Here is a 22,424-nt window from a genome sequence, read left to right as displayed (position 1 = left end):
TTATTTTGGAGCTGGGCAGCAAGAAACCAACAAGTGGTTCTCTCCCCCTACAGAACTGGGCTAGGCACCAATCTGTAAGTATAGTAGACTATCACTAGGTATCATTTCATTGACTTTTTTTTTCCTTTTCCTTTTTTTGCGAGTCATATTCAGTTCTATTCGAGGCCTCTGGGCTGTCCTTCCTCTAGTTCCTGGCCAACCATGCAGTTGAGGATCAGACTCCCACTCATAGCTTGAGCAAGCACCAATTGGACTAGTCATTGGCTGGGCACTCCCACAGTTCTGTGCCTCCATTACCCTAGCATGTCTTGCAGGGAGGACAGGGAAAATTCTTTGTTTAGGTCTGTATTGTGTTTTTAAATTGGACTATGGTTTGTTGATGTCTAGTTTGTTTAGTTCTTTATAAACTTTGAATGTTATCCCTCTGTCTGATGTAGAGTTGCTGAAAATTATTTTCCCATTCTGGAGGCTGTTGTTTTGTCCTATTGACAGTGTCATTTGCTCCTTTGCTTTGACGTCCAAAAGCTTTTCATTTTCATGAGGTTCCACTTATTAATTGTAGATCTTAGTGTCTATGCTATCTGTGTTCTGGTCAGTAAATTGCCTCCTGTGCCAATGTCTTCAAGGCTATCCCCCACTTTCTCTTCCATTAGGTTCAGTGTATCTTGTTTTATGTTAAAGTCTTTGATTCACTTGGACTTGAGTAGTGTTCATGGTGATAGATATGAGTCTATTTGCATTCTTCATCTGATTTTATTCCTTTTGGTTGCAGCACACTAAATTGTCTCATTCTTTTCAGCTGGACTTCAGTTCTGGGATCAATATTTAGTTATTTGCTGGTAAATAATATGAACTGGTATTTTGTGTATATTTTTTTTTACCAAAACCTTTTTAATGAATGAATAACAATCTCTCTCTTGTGCTTTAAAAAGCAGTGTATTTTACCTTCAGAGAGTCTTACAATAAAACCCAGCTAAAATGTTAAGCACTAAAGGTCAAGTATATTTTAGCACCCAAACAACCAAGTACAAACTTTAGGACAATGAAATCTTCAGTAAGTTTTATTCATTACTGAAACTAAGTGGATTCAGGTGAAAGGTGCAGAACAGCTGTTGAATAGCTCTCATTATGAATCTAGCAGATTCATTGTCCTCTGTTTCTAACTGCCATCCACTGTAATTTAAGTTATGTAAATTACATATATCTTCAGTATGGATATTGTATATATTAATTACATAAGTTAAGACAGATAAAGCATAACCAAATATCATACTACCCAGTGTGCATGAACAAATGGAAGGTCTTTACTTGAGTATATTTTAAGTATTTCAATTCTGTACCATTTTCCTATTTCAGAATAGGGCTTAATTGTCATAGTAATCTATTTCTGCTTGTTGTTTATGGATTGTGAAGCTTCATTCATAAACTCATTCTGAATTTTATTGCTCACTCATTACTTACTCTCCAAAATATTATACGTTTCATGTGGAATAGGTGAGGCTGTATAGCCAGCCATAGCAGGCATTAGTGCACTGTCTTTCTTATGCTCTCTCATCCTCTTGAGTTTATAACACCTCCCTTCCAGAGGATGATATATTGCTTCCACAAGATATATCTTGAGACCAAGTGTTTTCTTTTTATGTTTTTAATGTTGAAATATTTTTGTATCTTTCATATTTTTTCTTTTCCCATCTTTATGGATGGTCTGCTTTGTTTTCTCATTCTAAAAACATAAACTCTAATTTCAAAGCTTCAGAAATTTTTTGTGCTTTTTTTTGAGGCTTTGTTTTTTTTTTCTCTCTGTGTAGCACTGGCTGTCCTACAGCTAGCTCTGTAGACCAGGTTAGCCTCAAACTCATACTTTTGCCTTTCCTTGAGCACTGGGATTAAAGACACAAACCATATGTAAAGCAATGATCATGTTTCCACTTAAGGAAACATGCATTGAGTGAAAGAGGAGAAGCATGTAACAGTAAGGGATGAAGATGCTCAATTTCTGTAAATTAAAAACACATACATAGATGAAAGCACTCCTCAGTCCCAAGCACAGTTGTGGAGGCCATTTCTTGGAACTGGGCACCTATACAAAGTTTCAGCAGACCAGAAAAACAAAACTGACTGTCACCACTCATAATAGCATGCCACATGAACATTGAGGCGGTGGGAACAAATGGGTTAATTTTCCCTTAAAAGAGAAGATCAGTCCACCTCAGTCTTTGTATTAAGGAATTCCCTTCTTTATCCATAACCAAAGGAAAGTCTGCGTATATGAGTTTTGTTTCTATTTCTGTCTTGAAGCATCATGGTCAAAGAAACTTACAAAAGAGTTTATTTCAGCTTTCCGTTCCAGAGGGAGAAGAGTCCATCATGGCTGGGCAGTATAGCCATAAGCACCAGTTATGGCTGCTGGAGCAGGAAGCTGAGACCTCAGGTCTAAGCCGCAACCATAAGCATGGACTAGAAGTGGTACTGAGCTACGGGATCTGAACTTCCCCCACCCCCACCACCACAGTGATTTGCTTCCTCTCTAGTAAGGGCTGCACCTCCTGAGCTTCCACAAAAACTATCTCTGATTAGAGAACAAGTGTAAGAATACCTGAGCCGGTGAGGGACTTTTCTCATTCAAACCATCACATTCTACTCCTTAGCACCCACACGCTGACGGCCATTCATAATGCAAAATGTGTTTAGTTCAACTTTAAACCCCCTTAGTCTTTGTCAGTATTAACACTTTTCAAAAGTCCAGAGTCTCTTCTGATGCTCAGAGCAACTCTTAGTTGCAAGCCCTTGTAAAATTCATAAAGCAAATGATGAACTTCCAGTACACAATGGCAGTGAGAAAGTGATGCATGGTGGGGGGAATGAGAAGGTTGTCCACGGCGGTTGCAGAGAGCGGGAGCACTCACGTCTTCTATCTAGAGAAGAGGGGCGAGTCCTGTGAGTCTCTTTTGTTTGTGAGTCTGTCTAACCATAAGCTGCAGATAGGCCGTGGTGGTATAAGGGGCTTCTGCCTGGGTGGAGATGGACATGAACCTCTGCTGTTATTCACGCTCTTCATTGTCACTCTGCCCTCTGCCTAAAGAACACACCCCGTTTAACTCCCACCTCTCCACCTTCTCCCGCTGCTTCCCTCAATCTTTTCCAGAAGAGCCTTTACTTCTCTCATCTGCCCATATCCATTCCTGGACTCAGAATGTGGGTCTAGGGAATCTGATCTAGAGATGTCTAAATTTATAAAAAGCACCCAGAAAAAAATATACAGATCACATATAAATGAATGGAAACTCAATTTCTAAATAACTATGTCTCCTTTATGTCATAGTTCAAAATCCTAATCAATTATCTCCTCTGTCTTTTCTCCTTTATATTCATAAACAACAACAACAACAACAAAACAAGACGAACAAAAAGCAGCAGCAACAGCAAAAATCCTCTCATGGTGAATGTGTGTGCTTTTTTTGCTCTAAGATTTGACAAAAACTATTTGCATAGTAAACATGACTCTGTATAAGAGTTGGGCTAAGGTCCTTTGTGGACTGTGCAAGCATGACCATTGGAAAGAAGAGATCTGAGCTATATGGTGGGATCATGATTGTTTCTGGAGATGTAACTATCTAGATTTAGCCTGTTACATTATGCTTTTTATATTCTACAAAAAAATGAGCAATCTGAAGACTGAATGTTTGCTATGTGCTGGTTATGGAGCTCGCCATAGCTCCATCAGGGAAGTTTCAGCTAGAAACTGTAACCCTTTCCTCATCAAACCAGCACAGGGGACACAGCACTCATATAGCTGTCTCAGTCATCCCAGGCAAAGCCATTTTCCCTGTGGCACTTCCTGTTCCCTGCTTGATTTCTTGAAGTTAGCTGGTAAGAATAAGCTATTAGCAAGCTTAAGTCAGTGATAATTAGCTGAACATTATTATTTCAAAATGGTGTGGCTGTGCCAATTAAGTGGGTAATTAGGAAAACCCCAGGACAATAAATTAAGACACAGCCTCAACACCAGGGTCCCATCTGTTCACCAGCATGCTTTCCAATTACCCAAGTTTCTCAAAGCAGGACATGTGATGAAGGGATTGTCTGCATGCACCCTGTGTGTTTGAGTGAGAGAGACTGTCCTAGGCGCTTTGCAAAACTGAGATAGTGTCATGTATGATTTTGGTGTCCAAGTAGGAGTAGGAGGACCTTTAATACTTGGTGTATATTTAATCTTTGAAACAAAATATGATTCCTTAAAAAATTTCTCATTGGAACATCATACCCAGAATATCCATTTTAAAACTGTGTTTATTATGATTTGGGTGAGCTTTTTTTCACTTGGATTAATAGAAGCTATATTTATTAAAAATTGAAACTGAAATCGACTCTTGACATTGCAGTGTGTATAGAGACCAATAAGCAAGGCTATCGTGTTGAATGGGAATGCCATTTTTAACTAAAGCAAATCATATATATATATATATATATATATATATATATATATATATATATTAAGCGTAGGGGAAATTTTACATATACTCAATAAGAACACTTAGTTTAACAATACAAATAAAATAGATTTGCATTAAGTGGATCAGTTTCTTAAAACACACGCGTTTATAATTACTTAATTATAATGCTTATTAATAAAATAAAATGAGTTAAACTTGATAATTCTACAGAATACTCGCTGTATATAATTTTTAAATGGTAAATAAATCAAATAAACACACTGGGCTAAAGGTAACATTAGAAATGTAAGTATTCTTTGCATAAATACATACATAGCACAGAAAAAAGAAACTTTTGAGGAGAATTTACTATCTTTTATAATAATAAAAAAAAGAATGCAATTTACAATCTGTTTCCTAAAAGGAAGTAAGCCCTTTGAGGTGTCATTATTATTTATTACCTGAAAGTTTAATTTAGTAAAATAAAGGTCATGCTCTTTGAATGAGAAAATTTCTGTTTCATTTAAAACAGCACTTAGCGAGTGGTGGTACTAAGTAAGTACTTCCAGGGCAAGCCAGACCTCAGCAGAGCTTCAGACAGGGTGCCAGGGGCAAGGCTGGAGAGGTGCATGGAGGGAGGGAGCAGAGTCACACGCAGGCGAGAGCAGAGACCTACATGAGTAATGAAGATGAGGAACCGCAGGGGTCAGAGCTCAGGCCCACAGGAAGCACCTAATGCCAGAAGGCAGAGCAAACATATGGCAGAGGTTTAGGATCCTGGGTCTGAACCTTTGGGGGTCATGTACCCCACAGAGAACTGATAAAGCCTTCCCAGAGACAGGCTCATAAACAAGCACAGAGAGAGCTGTGTTGTCGTGGAAAGCAATTTGCCCCAGATGAAACTAATATTCAGAGAACGATGCCCTTAAACACACACACACACACACACACACACACACAGAGACAGAGACAGAGACAGAGACAGAGACAGAGACAGACAGAGAGAGAGAGAGAGAGAGAGAGAGAGAGAGAGAGAGAGAGAGAGAGAGAGACTGTCTTTTATTTTCTCTTTTCTCGTGGGAAACCTCCCAGCCATTGCATAAAACATCTTAATGTAATGCTAGCCCGTAGATAACTAAATGGACACTGAGCACCTTTTGTCCTGAAAGGGGAGAAATAGTGTCCAGTAGCTGATGTGATTCCACATTACAATTAGAATTGGCCTTGGATGGTGGCTATGTACATGCAGGTTTAATATCTAATAGATTTTCATTTCTTTGCTTTGACTGACAAGTACTGAATGCTGTAGAAAACTATGAAGCTATTACTGCTGAGCGAGAACTCTCATTGCTCACTTGTTTGGATAACTATAGACTTATGTCAGGGAACATCACGAATACTGTAAAATTTTCATGCTCCATTGATGCTCTCCTAAGTATTGTTCATTGTGCTAATCTGGGATGCCTGTAATAGTACACTTGGCCATTTTGAGGATTAAATGAGAGGAAACAATTTTCACATATTTCTCACTATAGGAAGAATAAGAAAATATGCTTCAAACCATGAAAAGGAAAATCCTTTACGTTGGACAGATGTCAAACTCTTTCTCCAAAAATCGATTTCCAAGTAATAGATTTCTCAGGTATACCTGGGGCTTTCAATGGTGGTTATAATGTGACAGTTGAATTGTCTCATTTTTAGCCTCAAAATATCCCCCTGCAAGGAAATCAAGCTGTGAATGGAATTCTTGCCAAATGACACACAAGAAAATTCTGTTCCCCCTTCTCCTTACTTTCTTTCCTTTACCTCCCTTCCTTCCTTCTTCCCCTCATTTCTTTCTTCTATACAAGCTCATGCCATGTGGAAGCAGATAACGTTTATGAATACATAAGTCATTTCAGGATTTTTAAACAGCCTATTGGAGGCAAGTAGGTAGTAAACAAAGCTTGTCCCTGTTCAAATGGAGAAATATTGCTTGCATTTGAAGCAGCATGGTCCTCCAAACGTTCAAGCTTTACGTTCTACTTTGTTGGGCAAGGCAAAGAATATTTCTAACACTGTATGTCTGTCAATGACCTTTGAAGTGTTTTAAAGACACAAACATGCATTAGGGAAATGGAGAACAGGAAGGGCCAAGAGGTACTATAATAGCATTGTTTCCCATTGCCTGTCTAAAGGAGACACCAAAGCTGTAATTTTCCCAACTGTCTTTACAATGGTAAAACAAATGTGTGTCTGGTGTAGGTGTCATTTAACAGAGACAGTTCTATTATTTAGTATTTATTCATTAACTTTCCTCTCTAAGAAAGAAATCAGAGCACTGTTCCCTGGTGTCTTTAGAATCACATGTGGTTTGGTTCTCTTGGAAGTGGAACAAATGGAGTTTTAAAGCAAGTTTCAGGGTAATTCTTTGTGCTTAGACTTACATTTGTAGAGTTAATAGACATGTCAACCCGTATTCTAGAAAATATGACTCCTCTTTGATGACTTTTGAAATCAATAGAACTAAGGCTCTTCTCTTGCTATATTGGTTTACCTTCCACTACCAAGAATCTTGTTATAAATCAAATATTACAACTTTCGGATCTTGTAAATTGAACAGGATCACTGGATTTATAACCTTCATCTTATTTGCCTTTGTGTATAGTTTTCCATTAAAACCAATCCTGATACACATACACACACACACACACAAATGAAAAAAAATTTAGGAAGAATAGAAAACTTTAATTTCCATCAGATTGAATATATTTTGGATGTTATAACTTAGTAAAACAGTTACACATGTTGACTCCTGCTCACTAATCTTCTCTGGGCTCAACTATGTTCATAGCAGCATTGTTTGTCATAGCCAGAATCTGGAAACAACCTAAATGCCCCTCAACCAAAGAATGAATAAGGAAAATGTGGTACATTTACACAATGGAGTACTACACAGCAGAAAAAAATGACATCTTGAAATTTGCAGGCAAATGGATGGGGCTAGAAAACATCATATTGAATAAGGTAACCCAGACCCAGAAAGACAATTACTATATGTACTCACTCATAAGCGGCTTTTAAACATAAAGCAAAGAAAACCAGCCTACAAATCACAATCCCAGAGAACCTAGACAACATAGAGGACCCTAAGAGAGATATACATAGATCTAATCTACAAGGGAAGTAGAAAAAGACAAGATCTCCTGAGTAAATTGGGACCATGGGGACCATGGGAGAGGATTGGAGGGGAGGGGAGAGGCAAGGGGAACAGAGGAAAATGTATAGCTCAATAAAATCAGTAAAAGACTATAATGTTAAAATCTAGTCCCTGTTTAGGCTACAGCAGTGTGCAGTAACTTCTGCCATGGCTTTCACAAACACACAGACAGGCCCCTACTGGGACATTGTGAATCCCTAGCTAGCAACTGTGTGGTGCCAGAATTTTACCTAGGAAGTGATTTTATATTAAATGGAGTATAGTTCCTGTTTCCTGCTCCATACCTCTTCCCTGCTTAGGAGTCAAAGAGGCTGGGTAAACAATGTTTATTAAGTAAGTAGAGTCCTGATCTGAAAATTTACTTTTATATATAATAAGGGATATTAGATAACAAAAGAGAAGTAAAAATGAGAAAAAGCAGAAATAGTCCACATGCAAACAGAATAAAGTATTTTATTAATATTCTAATTCTAAGAAGGCACAGTATTATCCAGTCTAACTTTACTCCTAAGTACCAATAAAAGGAATATCCAAGACTTGACCTAAAATGCTGTATTCCTTCTCCCCTTCTCTCTCCCTCCTTTCTCCATTTCTCTTCCCCATTCTCCTCTTCTCTCTTCTTCTTCCTCTCTCTCCTCCCTCTCAGCCTCTCTCACCCTACCTTACCTCTCTCCTCATATACTCATATTTACACACTCATACTCTCACATTCCTTGCACAACACACACAAACACACACACACACACACACACACAGAGAGAGAGAGAGAGAGAGAGAGAGAGAGAGAGAGAGAGAGAGAGAGAGAGAGAGAGAAAGCACACAGACAGACCATCTGTGCAGAAGCAGAAGAGCTGGGAGCACCAGAAAAATCCAGTTTCTCTTTGATAGCTGTATTACTTAAAGTCTTTGAAGGGTTTTCTTCCCCTAACTTAGTGCTGATCAATTTGAACAAAGAGAGATTTTGGTAATCAGGATCCTCAATTGGATCCTAATTGAGGGAGACAAAAAGCCCGTCATGTCTGTCTGTCTGTCTATTTATTTAATTTTAACTTAAGTTGCTCAGCTCAGCTTAACTTATTTTGTCTCAGCTCAGGAGTGTGTAGATGAAGCTGGCTACTTTACACAAGCTCTATCTGTATTACTTAGTCATGAAACCTGACCCCATCTGTCTGCCTTTCTATCTGTCTAAGTCTAGTAGTTCATTAACATGAACAAGTATACATACCACATACTACATACTATTCTCTCTAGTGTAGGTGGATTATAAAATCTCAAAATGAAGGCAATAGTTATCTGTGGAGTGTCCTGAATTAGAATCAGGAGCGTTGCAGATGTACCATTTCACTTAACTTTCTTGATGCTTTTGACCCAATTATGAATAGCTTGGCATGCTCATTCCAACAAGTAGAATTTGCCACAGTAGCTGCAACTTCAATTGAAATGAATAAAAGTTACATTGTAAAGAAATTACATCTTTTTCCTTGAGTGGATACCCAGTGTTTTTATGGTGGCCAGATTTGTTTTAAATCTTTTCCATCTGATCAAGTTTTTCTTTTCTTTTCTTTTCTCTTCTTTTCTCTTCTCTTCTCTTCTCTTCTCTTCTCTTCTCTTCTCTTCTCTTCTCTTCTCTTCTCTTCTCTTTTCTTTTTAATGTTTGATGTTTTTGCCTAAAGTCTCTTTTAATGAAGAACATGATCAACACCTTTTAAGGTAGATTTTCATAATACAGAATGGTGATATTAGATCTAGGCTTGAATGTCCATTTTTTTTTATTTTCTGGGTGGGTTTTAAATCACACAAGAGGAAAATGCATTCAGAACGCATGTTTCCTATTGGGATGATGAAGAATAGTGTGGGGACGCCTTGTTTGATCCTTGCTGCTGGCTGTAGACTGTCAGCTCAGGGCTAAACTAAAACTACAGGAGAAGCCTCGTCGTGGAGCTCCTGTCAGAAAAGAGCTGCCAGAAAGGATGTGGAAAGATATTTGTAAATTTCTCAGAATCCATTTCTATCCCCCATTTCTTTCCATGTTGCTGCTTCTCCTACCATCGATTCTTCATGTCTTTTGGAGTGGAGAGGAATCCCTGTCAGTCCTTAACGAAATGAAATCTTGTCAGGTGAATAAGACTTCCTGTCAGGATGGGAAAACCTGGAATCATTTAACCAGAAAGGAAAAAAGCCTCTGCAAATGATGCTGAACAAACCTTAGGTCACAGTTCCATGATGGGAAGTGGGTTCAGATAGGGTTCAGAGAACAGACCCCAGGAGTTCCTTGGGTGATACAAACATATTAAAAACAAAACCGTTATCATAGACTTAACATTTTTGAAACACACTCTGTTTGTGATTAATGGAAAGCATTGGTTCCTAGGAAATGGTGACCATGTATTTCTCTGGGCTGGGAAACCTAGATTTCAACTGTTCCTTTGGTTCATCAAACTACATACATTGCACACACACTGAACTAGTTTCAAGTGCTGTGGGATAGAAATCTAAAAATATTTTTTTTTCAAATAGAATGACTTAGGTGAGAATAAAGTTAAATGATTAAATATAGATTCAGAACAGCAAGAGAAAATAGTTCTTATCTCGAAGCATGTAATTATATATTTCCTCTGCTGAGCTGGAGACTGACATTTTAAATGCCGACTGTTTGACAGCTGTGGTCAGACATCTCTACAGGGTTGAGCCTGCTCATTAGTGCCACATTAACCTTAACTTTGCCTCAGGCCATTAGCAAACTGCACATTTGACCTTTGTTCTACAGATATTTTCAAACAGTGGGCAAGGTACTGCTTTTAATTTGGGTTCTGTATTATGTGTGGACTGACTTTATGGGTAAGAGAAAAAAATCAATACATGTCATTAAATAAAGAAACATGTGGTTGGAGACATTACACAGAGGAAAGCTCCATTTGGAAATGTGATTCTTTTCCAATATTTTCCCAGATAATTAGCTTTGGTCCAAATTAGAAATAGGGCCTACTGTCTCCAGTAGAAAAGATAGAGATGATATACAACACGTGACAATATATAAATGGCTTAAAGGAAACAAACTGCCACAAGATAAGGATAGTGGAATAAAACTTTATTTTTAGAAATGCCTAATCAAATGCAATGCAAACCCAAATGTCAATTAGAGTCACATGGTTAAAGGCACGTGGTTCTCTAGATGAACAAAGTTTAACTTTATTTGGGCACCACTCTTCACACCCAATGTATGAGGCATATGTCAAACTTATAATTTATGTTAGTTTAATAAAGTATTTTATTAGACTGTACGTGTGACTATATACAATTTATAAAATACTGTACCACTGTTTATACTTAAGTGTGATATATATTTGTGGAGTTCCAGGGGTTCATGTTACCCAGTTAAGTGTGGGAATAGCTTGGTACCAATTTTGTAGAACTAAATTATCCATATATACTGCCTTTCTAATGTTCCTCCCTCTGTCTGAGTGCTTGTTAATATCCATGTAGTGAAAGTTGGGAAAGGGTAAACATCAGCCTGTCAAGGTCAACTTTGCTTATGCTAGGAGGGATGCAAACACTACAAAGAAACTCATTCACTTGATCTTCAGATAAAAACCTTTGAATTATCTTATTGCTCAATGAAAGATGCTGCTTTTGTTATTAAAGGCAATTACTGTATTATGCCCCATTGAAAGTGTTATTCTATTTTATAGTAGTAACTGAGCATGACCACGTCAACAAACCACGAAAAAAAATTTCAGAGATGGGTTGCATTTCCTTTTATATATTTTAGCATGTGATGTACCAGGAGACTCTTCTGGTACTGTTGGCCTCAAGGGCATGAAAAGCAATGAAGCAATAACTATGCTAGTCCATGTTTCTCCCCTGTCTTCAGTAAGCTCAGGGCAAACAAGGCTGCAGGCTATGAATGAGCAATTGTGTTATAGACCTTTTCTTTACTGAGCCAGCACTGCACAAGTCTGGTCGTTAGCTAGTGATTAGAATTTACTCTGCTCTCTGCTTCCTTGGCTGCATATTTCAGATATATAGGTGTTTCATATATATTATTCCTTTCTGAACATTCCTATCTGAACATACTACATTCTTAGTGCAGATTTTCACAAAGATAACAGATCTGCTTTCTATCATAGCAACATACATATAAGTGATATTTTTGCTTTCTTAATGTGATAATATCCATAAATTATTGGAACTATAGAAGTACTCCTCTACTTAATATTTTAATATTTTGATTTTTATAACCTTTGACTTTTTTTCTGACATCGATAATTGATATTTCATATATGCTGTTGTGGAAGAGGCCAAAGGAGATCCTGGGGTTGATTTTTCCCTACCAAGTGTGTCTCTGGATTGAGCTCAAGTCATCAGTTTTGCTGGCAGGGGCCTTTACCTGCTGAGCCAACTCAACAATCCTCTCTGGATAGTTTAAGTTTTTTTTTTCCATGTGATGACATCATATAGATAGGAGAGGGAGCTACTCAAATGCATGGCTTCTTCAGGTTCTTTCTAATTCATAATGAAGGCATCTGTGATGGAATACTATAGGATCTTAATTCACAGTGAGGTTAAATAGTAATGGGTTATTATATTTCAATGTAGTTCATTTCCTGCAATTGCTACTGAGTTAGTAATCTTGACATTTAGACATATAACATTTTGATAGACTATACTATGAGCATACACTGATTCTTCACGATCTAGAAGTAGGTCCTATGGTTTAAAGAATCCTAAGGGTTTTAAGGGATCTTTTCAAAAGAGAATATAATACGAATTTTCGATTCTGTAAACTGTTAAAAACCAAGACATCACCTAGGGCTAATTTACCAAGTATTTGAGGATCTGTTGGGTATTAATGATGATCAAACCCTCAGAACAAATGAAGGACAAGGTAGAGCTTTTGCTGTGAGAGGGGACATCATCCATCAGAGGGGGCAGATTTATAAGTAGGAACCGTTGTAGGTTAGGCCTATTAAGAACACATGGGTGAGAAACAGAAAGAACAGAAAGAACCCATAGATGACGAATGGAGGTGGAGCCAATGGCATTTTGAAGAATGGTTAGATGGATAGTAATGTCAAAGGCAATGCCAAATGGAGAAAATGAACATGCTAAGCATAAATTTTGTTCATGCAATGCAGGTATATTTTATGCAATGGTTCAATAAAAATGTGAATTTTGGCTGGAGTGTGTGACCCGAAGCAAGAATAGTTGGCATGGAAAGAGGTTACAAGGTGGAATGGAAAGAGGCTGTGGCCATCATAAGACATTCTTATCTATATTACTTTGTATTTAAAAGTATCAAAAATGGTATTTATGACTTTCCAATGCTGCTTCTCAGTTTAGCTTAGAAAATGAATTGAAGGGAAAGAGAAAGGGCAAAATTAGGAGGCAAAGCCCATCTGTTAAGTTTGAAGTCTGAAGAATTTATACATTTTTATATGGACCTGATAGATGGTGCTTTAAATAAATGCTCAGAGTACACTTTCCCATATCCTTTTAAATATTGCAATTCAATTGCTTGTATGAATTATATATGATTTCTATATTTTAGTGATGTTTCCAGGCCAAGATGAAAAATTGACATGGGTAACGTAACTACTGAAGGATAATTAGCAAGAGCTTTTAACTTTTTTTCATGCATGTATCATGCTTCCAAATTTAAAGGATAATATCTTTATGATGCTAGAAAAGTAAATATATGGATTAGTCACACCCATAGCACATATATGTGCAGGAGTATATATACACAGTAGGTCTATATCTCCATTAGGCAATTTGTAACATGTTGCTCACAGATCCCATTTAAGTTCAGGACCTCAATCTACCAGCACGAACCAGGAAGTCTTCTCTTAAAGAAGCTGTTGATTTAGGAGTGGCAGGGCTGCATCCCCGGCCCCCGGCCCCCACATGGCTAGCTTATGCCTGAAATAACAACACACAAACTGTATTCATTTAAACACTGCTTGGCCCATAAGTTCCAGTTTCTTATTGGCTAGCTCTTACATATTGTTCTAACCCATTTCTAATATTCTGTGTAGCCCACGAGGTGGCTTACCAGGGAGGATCTTAACCTGCGTCTGTCTGGAGTGGGAGAACCATGGCGACTCCTTGACTCAGCTTCTTTTTCCCAGCATTCCCTTCTGTTTACTCCACCCACCTATGTTCTAACCAATAAAATGGGCCAAGGCAGTTTCTTTATTAGTAAGAAATCACTCCCACATCAAGAAGCAGTACAGTTTCTGCTGCTTATACCGAGTCAGGAAGCCTTCTTTTTAAGGTGCCGCACCTCTGCTCACTGCCAGCAAACAGAGACTATGTGAAAAATATTTCGCTACAAGAAGCTGTGCTTCACTGTTCTTTTTTGTCTAAAATTCCTTCCCAAGCTCTCAGTTTTTCTGTGGGTGTAGTTGGCCCACAATGGCACCAATTATAGACAAAGACTGTTTGTTTGTTTCCCAGCTGCCCAGTGTAGAATAGTCACAAAGAAATCATATTAATTACAACACTGTTTGGCCAACAGCTCAGGAATATTTCTAGCTAGCTCTTACTCTGCTAAGTCATTGGCTGAAACAGCTTTATTCACCAGCCAATAAAAGCAATGTATATACAGCAGGACATCTGACATTACCAGTAGCTGCACTAGCTTGTCATAGAGACCAGGCAGTAGTGGAGCATGCCCTTAATTCCAGAACTAGAGATGAGGATAAGATTGGAGGAGATAGCTCTCACTCACAGTTTCCTTCTGGGATTCCTGGCGGCAGGATCCTCAATTTGGACTGAGGTAGAGATAAGAGCCAGTGGCTGGCTATTTTGCTTTTTTGACCTTCAGGTTGAACCCTAATTTCTGTCTCTGAGCTTTTATCAATCATGCTTCACATATACACAGGACATCTGAAAGTGAAGTAGTGTTCTCCTCCATTTTAGGTGTTGATTTTTTTTTTTCCCTGAAGCCAGAGCTCTCTGTTTCTGGCAATTCCAACTCTCCAGCTAACCGCCGAGATATTTTGTCTCTTCTTCCTGTATGCTTAGATTACAAGTGTCCACCACATCTGCCTAGTTTTCATAAATTGTGCTTATCTGAACATTGGCATTTGAATTTGAAAAGCAAACTTTCTTTGTTCTTCTAGGTCCTGGTTTTAAAACTCAAAAGTCATTGCTTTCTAAGCAAAAAAATGCAAATTTCTTCATTATCATTGAACTTTCCCTTGTATAATCCTCAGGGGCAGGAGAAATAGAATGTGAATATATAAAAAAGCAAACCTTAGTTGATATACTAAACATTCTTCACTCTATTAAATTTTACTGTGGTACTTCTGAAATATTTTATATCTAGGGCTTAGAGTCATGTATAATAAAAACTTACTACTTTGTATTCCTTGTTACCAAAGACTCAGAAACATAAGTTGAATAAACCTTTATTCAGGAGGCAATTCATTAGCATGTTGTAAGCCTGATGTTTTCCATATAGGATAGAAAATATTTTGTGTTTCTGTGTTTAGATACAGTGACTTGGGAAGGATTTAGGGAGACTGAAGGTGGTGTGTGTGTGTGTGTGTGTGTGTGTGTGTGTGTGTGTGTACATGGTACTCAAAATGCTTTTGTCTTTAAAATAAGACTCATAGCCAGTAAATTTTTTTATTCAAAAAACAAATGTAGATATTAAGATGGCATTCTTCTATCAAATAACTTTACTGGTTGTTAGAAAGATGTCTTAAATATATAAAAATAAGTAAAATATAGTATTCTATAAGGAGTTTGTAGTAATTTTTATGTGGATCCTCTCTATGGGTTAATGTTATCTTTTTCTCCATTTAGAGAATTCATCAGCAGCCTTAGACTGCACAGGTCTTTCTATGGTGGCCTGGCTGACCAGCTTTGCATCACTGAATTAGCTGCTGCTGAAGGACGGCCCTGCTGGAATGGGGAGGACATAGTGAAAAGGTAAGTTCTGTGTAGAATTCCTTTCCTTCCTCACTTTCTTCTGGTGGAGCTGAATAGATGCATAACTCTTGGCACTTTACCACACAGGTTAGTCAGACCTTTTCAGTGTCTCTGATTATTCTGATCCTTCTTATTATTTCACTCTGAAGGCACTTTGTGCTGATTTAAAGCTTTCATCAAGTCCACCTGTCTCCAACTTACACACAACCCCAACCTCAAAACTGCTAGCTTCTGTCTAGTTGTTTTTATTAAGTATCTTTTTTTAACTTCATGAATATTAGATTGTGAGAAAACTCACTGAAACTTCACTACTCATCCAGAAATAAGATTGAAAGGGGACAAAACAGTATTTCTAAATCATAAGATGAAATACACGTTCCACTCACACACTCCTGTTTGTTATTTTTATTTATTGTTTGTAAAAAGTAAAAATTCACTTCATAAGAAGTGCTATTAATAGTTTTAAGTTTCTAATTCAGATCTTCATAACAGTTTGCTGACATGTGTTAAAGCATTAATAGATGTTTTAATGTTGAACTTCTGAATTGCCTTAATAGCATTTCTATAAAATATTGAGTCCAGATGACTGATATTTTAAACTAATTTTTGTTTTTTAGAAAAAAAAATGTAGCAATATCCCCAGTGAAAAGCTGTATGTGTATTTTGCTTTAGACATTCATTTTAAAGATATACCATTACTTAAAAAAATGCCATTCAATTTTGAGAAGATTGAAACCAAGTGGATGTGTGTCATATTTAGGGGTGAAGACTATTATCCTCTTCATGGTAGGTTATAATACCATCACGTTCATCCTGAGGAAATTATGCCAAATACATCAACACACTAAATTGGTTGCCAAGATTGATTTTTATCATTCGTTATCAGACTGGAGTGATTATGTTGGCAGTGTTTCTTCTCCTGCAGCCATTTGTTAGGAGGTGACTGATAAGATTATTTATGTGCACAGCTGTGCTGCTTCAGAGGTTCGTCATAGAGATGCTTCTGTATCAGTTGCTTACCCAGTCTGCAAAACTGGGTAAAAACAGGAGACCTGGAGTACCTTGTGAATGAAAGAGAAAAATGTCTCAAATATCTGTAGCATAAGGAGAGTATTGCCTCTGAAACAAAGTCTATTTTAATTTCAGTATTTTTAATGGCAGCCTTCCTGGCATACACTCCGCTATAACACTGAGGTCAACAGGTCAAGTTTCTGATTTTAGATGAAATTGAGCTGCTGCCGCAATCTCTAATCTGCATCTCTGAAGGTCCATCTTCTGTAGCATGCTTTCATTATCTTGAAACAAAATTGTTCTCCGAAGGCATGCCAGTCCCTACTCTGTCCTCCGTTATCTGTGATTGTAAATTGATCGTTCAATGGTTCACTTCCCTCTGGGCAGTGAAGTTTAGGTGACAGCCCCTTAATTAGCAGGGCTTGCTTTTAATAGACAGGAAATCTAGTAACTCTCCCTTGATATCCAGGAATTCAGCATCTCTACATTAGCCCTTGAAACAGCCAGGAGCTGTTAACTACTCTAGTAAAATTAATAAGCCACAATGTTTCTACTTTATCTTGATTTAGTTAATGTTCCCTAATGCTTCTGGCACAATCCATCTTTTTTCTCTGTAGTTCTTATGTTAAGGTGATCATTTCCTTAAATGATTATGACCAAGTTTTTAAAATCAAATAAAAATAGACCAACGTTAGCACTCTTAACTTTGTACTTAGCTTATTACCATTTTCTATTTCAACCAGGACTCTTTTCTCGGCAGTAATTTCTTTTCTTCACTTTATCCATCGACTATCAGGAAAGCTATTTTGCTTTTAATCTTTTGTTATTTCTGTTCCTATAGTGTTTAATTGTATTTCATCTATTTTTACAAAGCAAGTGGTCTAGTTCTCATGTTAGGATCTTCATTGGAAGCCAATCAGTTCTCCAGTGTTCGGAATGGATCCATGGAGTGACCACTGGCGTTTCCTGCAAACTGTGTTTTTAGGTCACAATATTCCTTGTGACTTGACACCTGACTGCTGCCAATTGCTGTCCACTGTTCATGACACATGTCCTCTTAGGTTTGTAAATATTTCCAAACCACACTTTTCCTTTAATTTTTTTTACTTTCATTTTTAAAATGTTGCAAAAATCTCATGCATCAAAATTAATCAGATGAAAAACTGTACAACTCAGTGAACTTAGAGTAGCCATTCAGAATGGATACTGGGAAGTTTAGTTTCTGATTATATACTTGACTATGGAATATATTTTATGAACTTACTCATCACCAAAAATGAAAATTCCTGCATTCAGTCCTTCCTTGCCGCTAGCCTTTACCCATAATTTTTTTCATACTCACACCAAATATAATTGGTTGAGAAGTAGAGGGTGTTCAAAAATGTAATTTGTGGGCTTATTCATCTCAGGAATCTACTATAGAGTGTAAAATCTCCACTATTAAAATGAGTAATTTCCAGCTAAATTATTTTCTCCAGGCAACTACATATACCACTTAGCCAAAATTCTACTTTCATTTCATGTTTTAGTAGAATGAACTCCCTGTGTTAGACCCCCAATGTATTGTACTAGCTACAAAGGTTTTTACGTTTATATACCACATCGTCTTTCTTCTATTCTAATTTCTTTTAGAGTAAATCCATTTTATTAAAGAAGGGTAAAAGTGATTAATATCATTGAGTACACATGAGTGATTTTTCAGAAGATAACAGAACTATAGGGAAATGAAGTCCACAAGACAGTGGTTCTCAACCTTCCTATGCTGCGACCATTTAATATAGTTCCTCCTGTTATGGGTACTCCCGGGCATAAAATTATTTTCATTACTACATCTTAACTGTAACTTTGCTACTGTTAGGAATTGTAATGTAAATATCTGTTTTCTGATGGTCTTAGGTGAGCCCTGTGAAAGAGTTGTTTGTGCCTCAAAGGAATCTCAAATCACAGATTGAGAACCACAGCAATAAGTGGTACTGCAAATTCACATTTAGACTGGGAAATAATCTTGATGATAGGCAGTTGACACTAGGTTCTTAAGTGAAGCTGAACACCTGACAGTGTAGAAGAAGAGGTATGGATCCTAAAATGTCCACCTGTCTCTAACTCTGGATGCTGTTCTCATTTTTTCTCCAGTTTAACAATAGGATTATGAGTATTTCCTGGAATGTATTCAATTAACATTGTGAAACTGAAGTCCAGACAGCTCTTCTAATCTCAGATGTGTTGGGCTAAAACATATTAGTCAGCATCATCTCAACAAAGAGATGAGGGTGTAGTGTTGGGGATGTATAAAAAATGCAAATGCTTGTAAAATGACAAAAGTATGAACTCACATGCTGGAAAGGTAGCTTAAAGGTTAAGGGCAATTACTAATCTTCCTGAGGACTCAAGTCCAGTTCCCAGAACCCGTATTGCAGTTCACAACACTCTGTAACTCTAGCTCTAGAGGGATCCTTTCTTCTGCCCTCCAAGGTATAAATGTGGTGACATACATCCATGAAAGCAAACACTCTTACAAATAAAACAGTAGTAAACCTTGAAAAAAATGTTAAGTCAGAATGTATAACATTTTGTAAGGGGAGAACTGAGACATGCCCCTTCTTGAATCATGAAAATGAAATAGGCTGTATATATATTCATCACATGAGGAGTCTATATTCTGAGTCCTACTGGATACATATAGGTGTATCTGATATGTAAATTTGCAACAAATATGGAATACATTTGTAGCACACTCAGCTGTGGACTCTTTCACATAACAACTAGCTTCTAGCTGTGTTATCTTGTATACTTTCTGACTAGAATTTTATATGTAGTCTCTGGAGTGATCATTCTATTGTTTAAGAGTTCATAGCCAATACTAACGGATATTCTGGGGACTTGCTGAGTTGATAAGCAGTTGTCTCTTTTTAAGGGTCCATCATTATTCTCAGAGCTGCTCCTTGGCAGGCAAAAATATAAACTGTAGCAATAAATCCACTAGAAAACTTTTCATAAATAAAATCATGACCAATTTTAGGGTCGTTTGAATCACTGTGGTGCCAATAGGATGCTTGGTTATCAGTTTTATAAGCAGTGTAAATTGTACATCGGAAGCACCCAGTGCGGCGAACTCCCTGACCAGCAGGAAAGAACAGCCACCAGACGAGGATTCTTCCCAAATCACGCTTTATTGGAGCCTCTTGGTTGAAGGGAGAGCAGAAAGCAAGGGGCCCGGAGCTCTGAGCTGTAGCTGCTTATATAGGGAGTCTGCCTAACAACCTTTGATACTTTGACTGCTTTTCTGGAGACCCACCGGCAGGAAAGAAAGCAGGGAAACATCCCTGTCAATTACAGACCACAAGGAAGTTCCCCTGCCTGTCAGGGGAAGTGTGGGCAGCTAGATCGCAACAACTCATCCTGTTTTCTAGTGGAAGAACTGCAACCTTTATTATGGTATCAAGCGAGGCCGAGGCCAAATGCCATCTTGTAATGGCAGCCACTCAAATCGGCTCCCAGCAACCCAGCACTACTTAATACTTGAAAATCTAAAATGCATTCAATGTGTTTGTTTATACTCTTTCCAGTTAAGCTCTGGTTGAATCTAGGAGACATATAGTGGGTGTGAACAATTTCTACACTGTGTGTCAACCCTGAAAGGTACTAATTCAACTTCTTCTAACTCTCCATATCTACCTGAGAGTTTTGGAGTTGAGAAATATTAGTATGAAAAGATGGTGTAAATATAAGAAGATATTAAAAGACTACCTTCTGTGACTGATTATATTTATGATATTTTTACTGATGCCCCTGGCTGGCAGGAATTTAAACTTGAAAAGTGTCTCAGTGTGTTCAAGGCAATGCCTCCCCTCTCTTTTCTAAGGCAACACCTCCCCTCATTTCTCTATCTCACAGTATGTCTCTTTGTGCTCAGACGATTATAAGGTTTCTCTTCTTCCACATGACCTGCCATAGAAACCACGGAATCCTTTCCTCACCGCCTCTGGTTTTGGTGGGAGTCTAGTTTGACTTGTGTTTCTTTCTCTGTCACTAGGTGGGCTTCCACTGCATGTGTTAACAATGAGGCTTTTATACCTTCCCACTTGTAGGGAACCCTTACTTGAGTCTTTCACTTAGGATGAAGAAATAGGGAAATGCCACAGTATTCTAACATTTCCTCAAAGAAATTTTCTCATGTGGTTCTTTTAGCCTAAAGTTTTGTATAGTTAAGGTGATGTCAAGCTATGGGACCAAAGTTGTATGCATGTAACCTATCATACTTCTCAACTCACACGGAAGGCAAAAGAACATATACCATGTGTCATCTTGTTCTCTGATGCATAAACACAAAATAGGTAGTATGGTCAAGAGTGTTTGGAGATGGTGGGAGAATCTGAAAGCACTTTCCATGTGAAGATAATAGAATAGAATATTAAGTTAGGCAAGTGATAGCCCTAATATTTGGAGGAATAAAATTTAAAAGCTGGTAGAACATAACAAGTCAGATTCTAAAATAGGAAAAGCATAAATTCCAGCATTACTTCAAATAAGAGATTTCCTATTTGACTGATTACATCCAGAAATAATAAACAGAAGGTGACATGGGTTTCCACTCATCCATTTAATAAAAATATATAGTAAATATTAGTAAATATAATAAAGTGTAATATGAAAACATAGTAATGAAAAATTGGAAGACATAGTAAATAAACATTGTTAAGCATCTTATCTGTCCACACAATGTTCTAGAAACTGGGGCAGAGAATTAGAGATAGAAACTATTGATAGGATCCCATCTTCCAAGTAGATCAGGAGCCAGAAGAAACAAATCGTGGTCAGATGTAGCTGTAATTGACAAAATCTTTATAGTTGTGAGAAACTCTTCACCCTGCAGACTTTGAAGCATGAAACAGAACGGGAGAACATCTATCCTTGTACGAACTAGTGAGCACTGGGCGGCCTCCAAGCTACGTTCTCACCATTTGTAACTGCTCAGATTCCTCATTCTCCCGCCATGCTCTTTTCACATCAGCTTCCCTAGCTTGTCTTCACCACCTAAAGACAAGCTGCTTCTCCGTCACTGCAGTGCACCCAGGAATTCAGAAAGAGGCTGTCAAATGTTCACAGCTGGTAACCACTTGTGAATGATCTACAGGAACATCCATTGGTTTTTTAAAGATTTAAAATTTGTCTTTTTTTTGATAATCTTATGTGAGTACAATGTACTTAAGACCATATCCGTTGCTCTGTTACTCCTGTCCCCTACTACCTACTACAACTCTTCTGGATCTCCTCCCCGCCCAATCTCAATTTTATACTCATTAACTTGTAGCAATTTTTGTATATTTACACTGTGACTGAAAGAAATATCACCTCGATACGTGAAGTTTGTTGAACTATTTATATAAGGAACTCAGAATGTTAGCTACCACAGAGTAAAGATTTCACAAATGTTGAATCACTATGGTTAAGTAAGATCTGCTCATTTACTTCAGGGTCAACATCTCTCTGTTTTTGAACTCCCATAAGTGGATGAGTTATAACAGAAGAATATTATTTGGAAACATCAACATATGTGAAGGGTAACTTGTCAATTAGTCAAAACAATAAGAGCTGGAGAGATGCCATGACAGTAAATAATGTGTATTGTTTGTACAGATGGTTTCAGCTGGGGTTCCAGAGCCCATATCAAGCAGGTAAAAACCCCATGTAACACTACCTTCAGGGGCTCTGACTCCCCTTTTGGCCTCCCTTCGCAACTTGTACGCATATACTACATACAGACACATGTGCATAAACATAATTTTAAGTTTAAAATAATCTAAAAGGACATATACAGGACTGGGGTTAGGAGGTGATTCCTT

At 37.7% G+C, this 22,424-nt stretch overlaps 1 protein-coding gene across 1 annotated transcript in view; it reads left to right on the top strand.

Annotated features, from left to right (window-relative positions):
- Gpc5 (glypican 5) overlaps positions 1-22,424 on the top strand; it is a 518,959-nt gene that overhangs the window by 225,672 nt on the left and 270,863 nt on the right. The window contains exon 5 of the mRNA XM_050150430.1: positions 15,445-15,570. Coding sequence (XP_050006387.1) covers positions 15,445-15,570 — 126 coding nt within the window. The remainder of the gene's footprint in view (positions 1-15,444; positions 15,571-22,424) is intronic.

This window comes from Alexandromys fortis, unplaced genomic scaffold, assembly GCF_014885135.2.
Source record: "Alexandromys fortis isolate MF-2015 unplaced genomic scaffold, M_Fortis_MF-2015_v1.1 scaffold_66, whole genome shotgun sequence".
Taxonomy (NCBI): Eukaryota; Metazoa; Chordata; class Mammalia; order Rodentia; family Cricetidae; genus Alexandromys; species Alexandromys fortis.
Note: the sequence above shows the minus strand (reverse complement) of the source record. Positions and strands in the feature narration are given on the sequence as shown.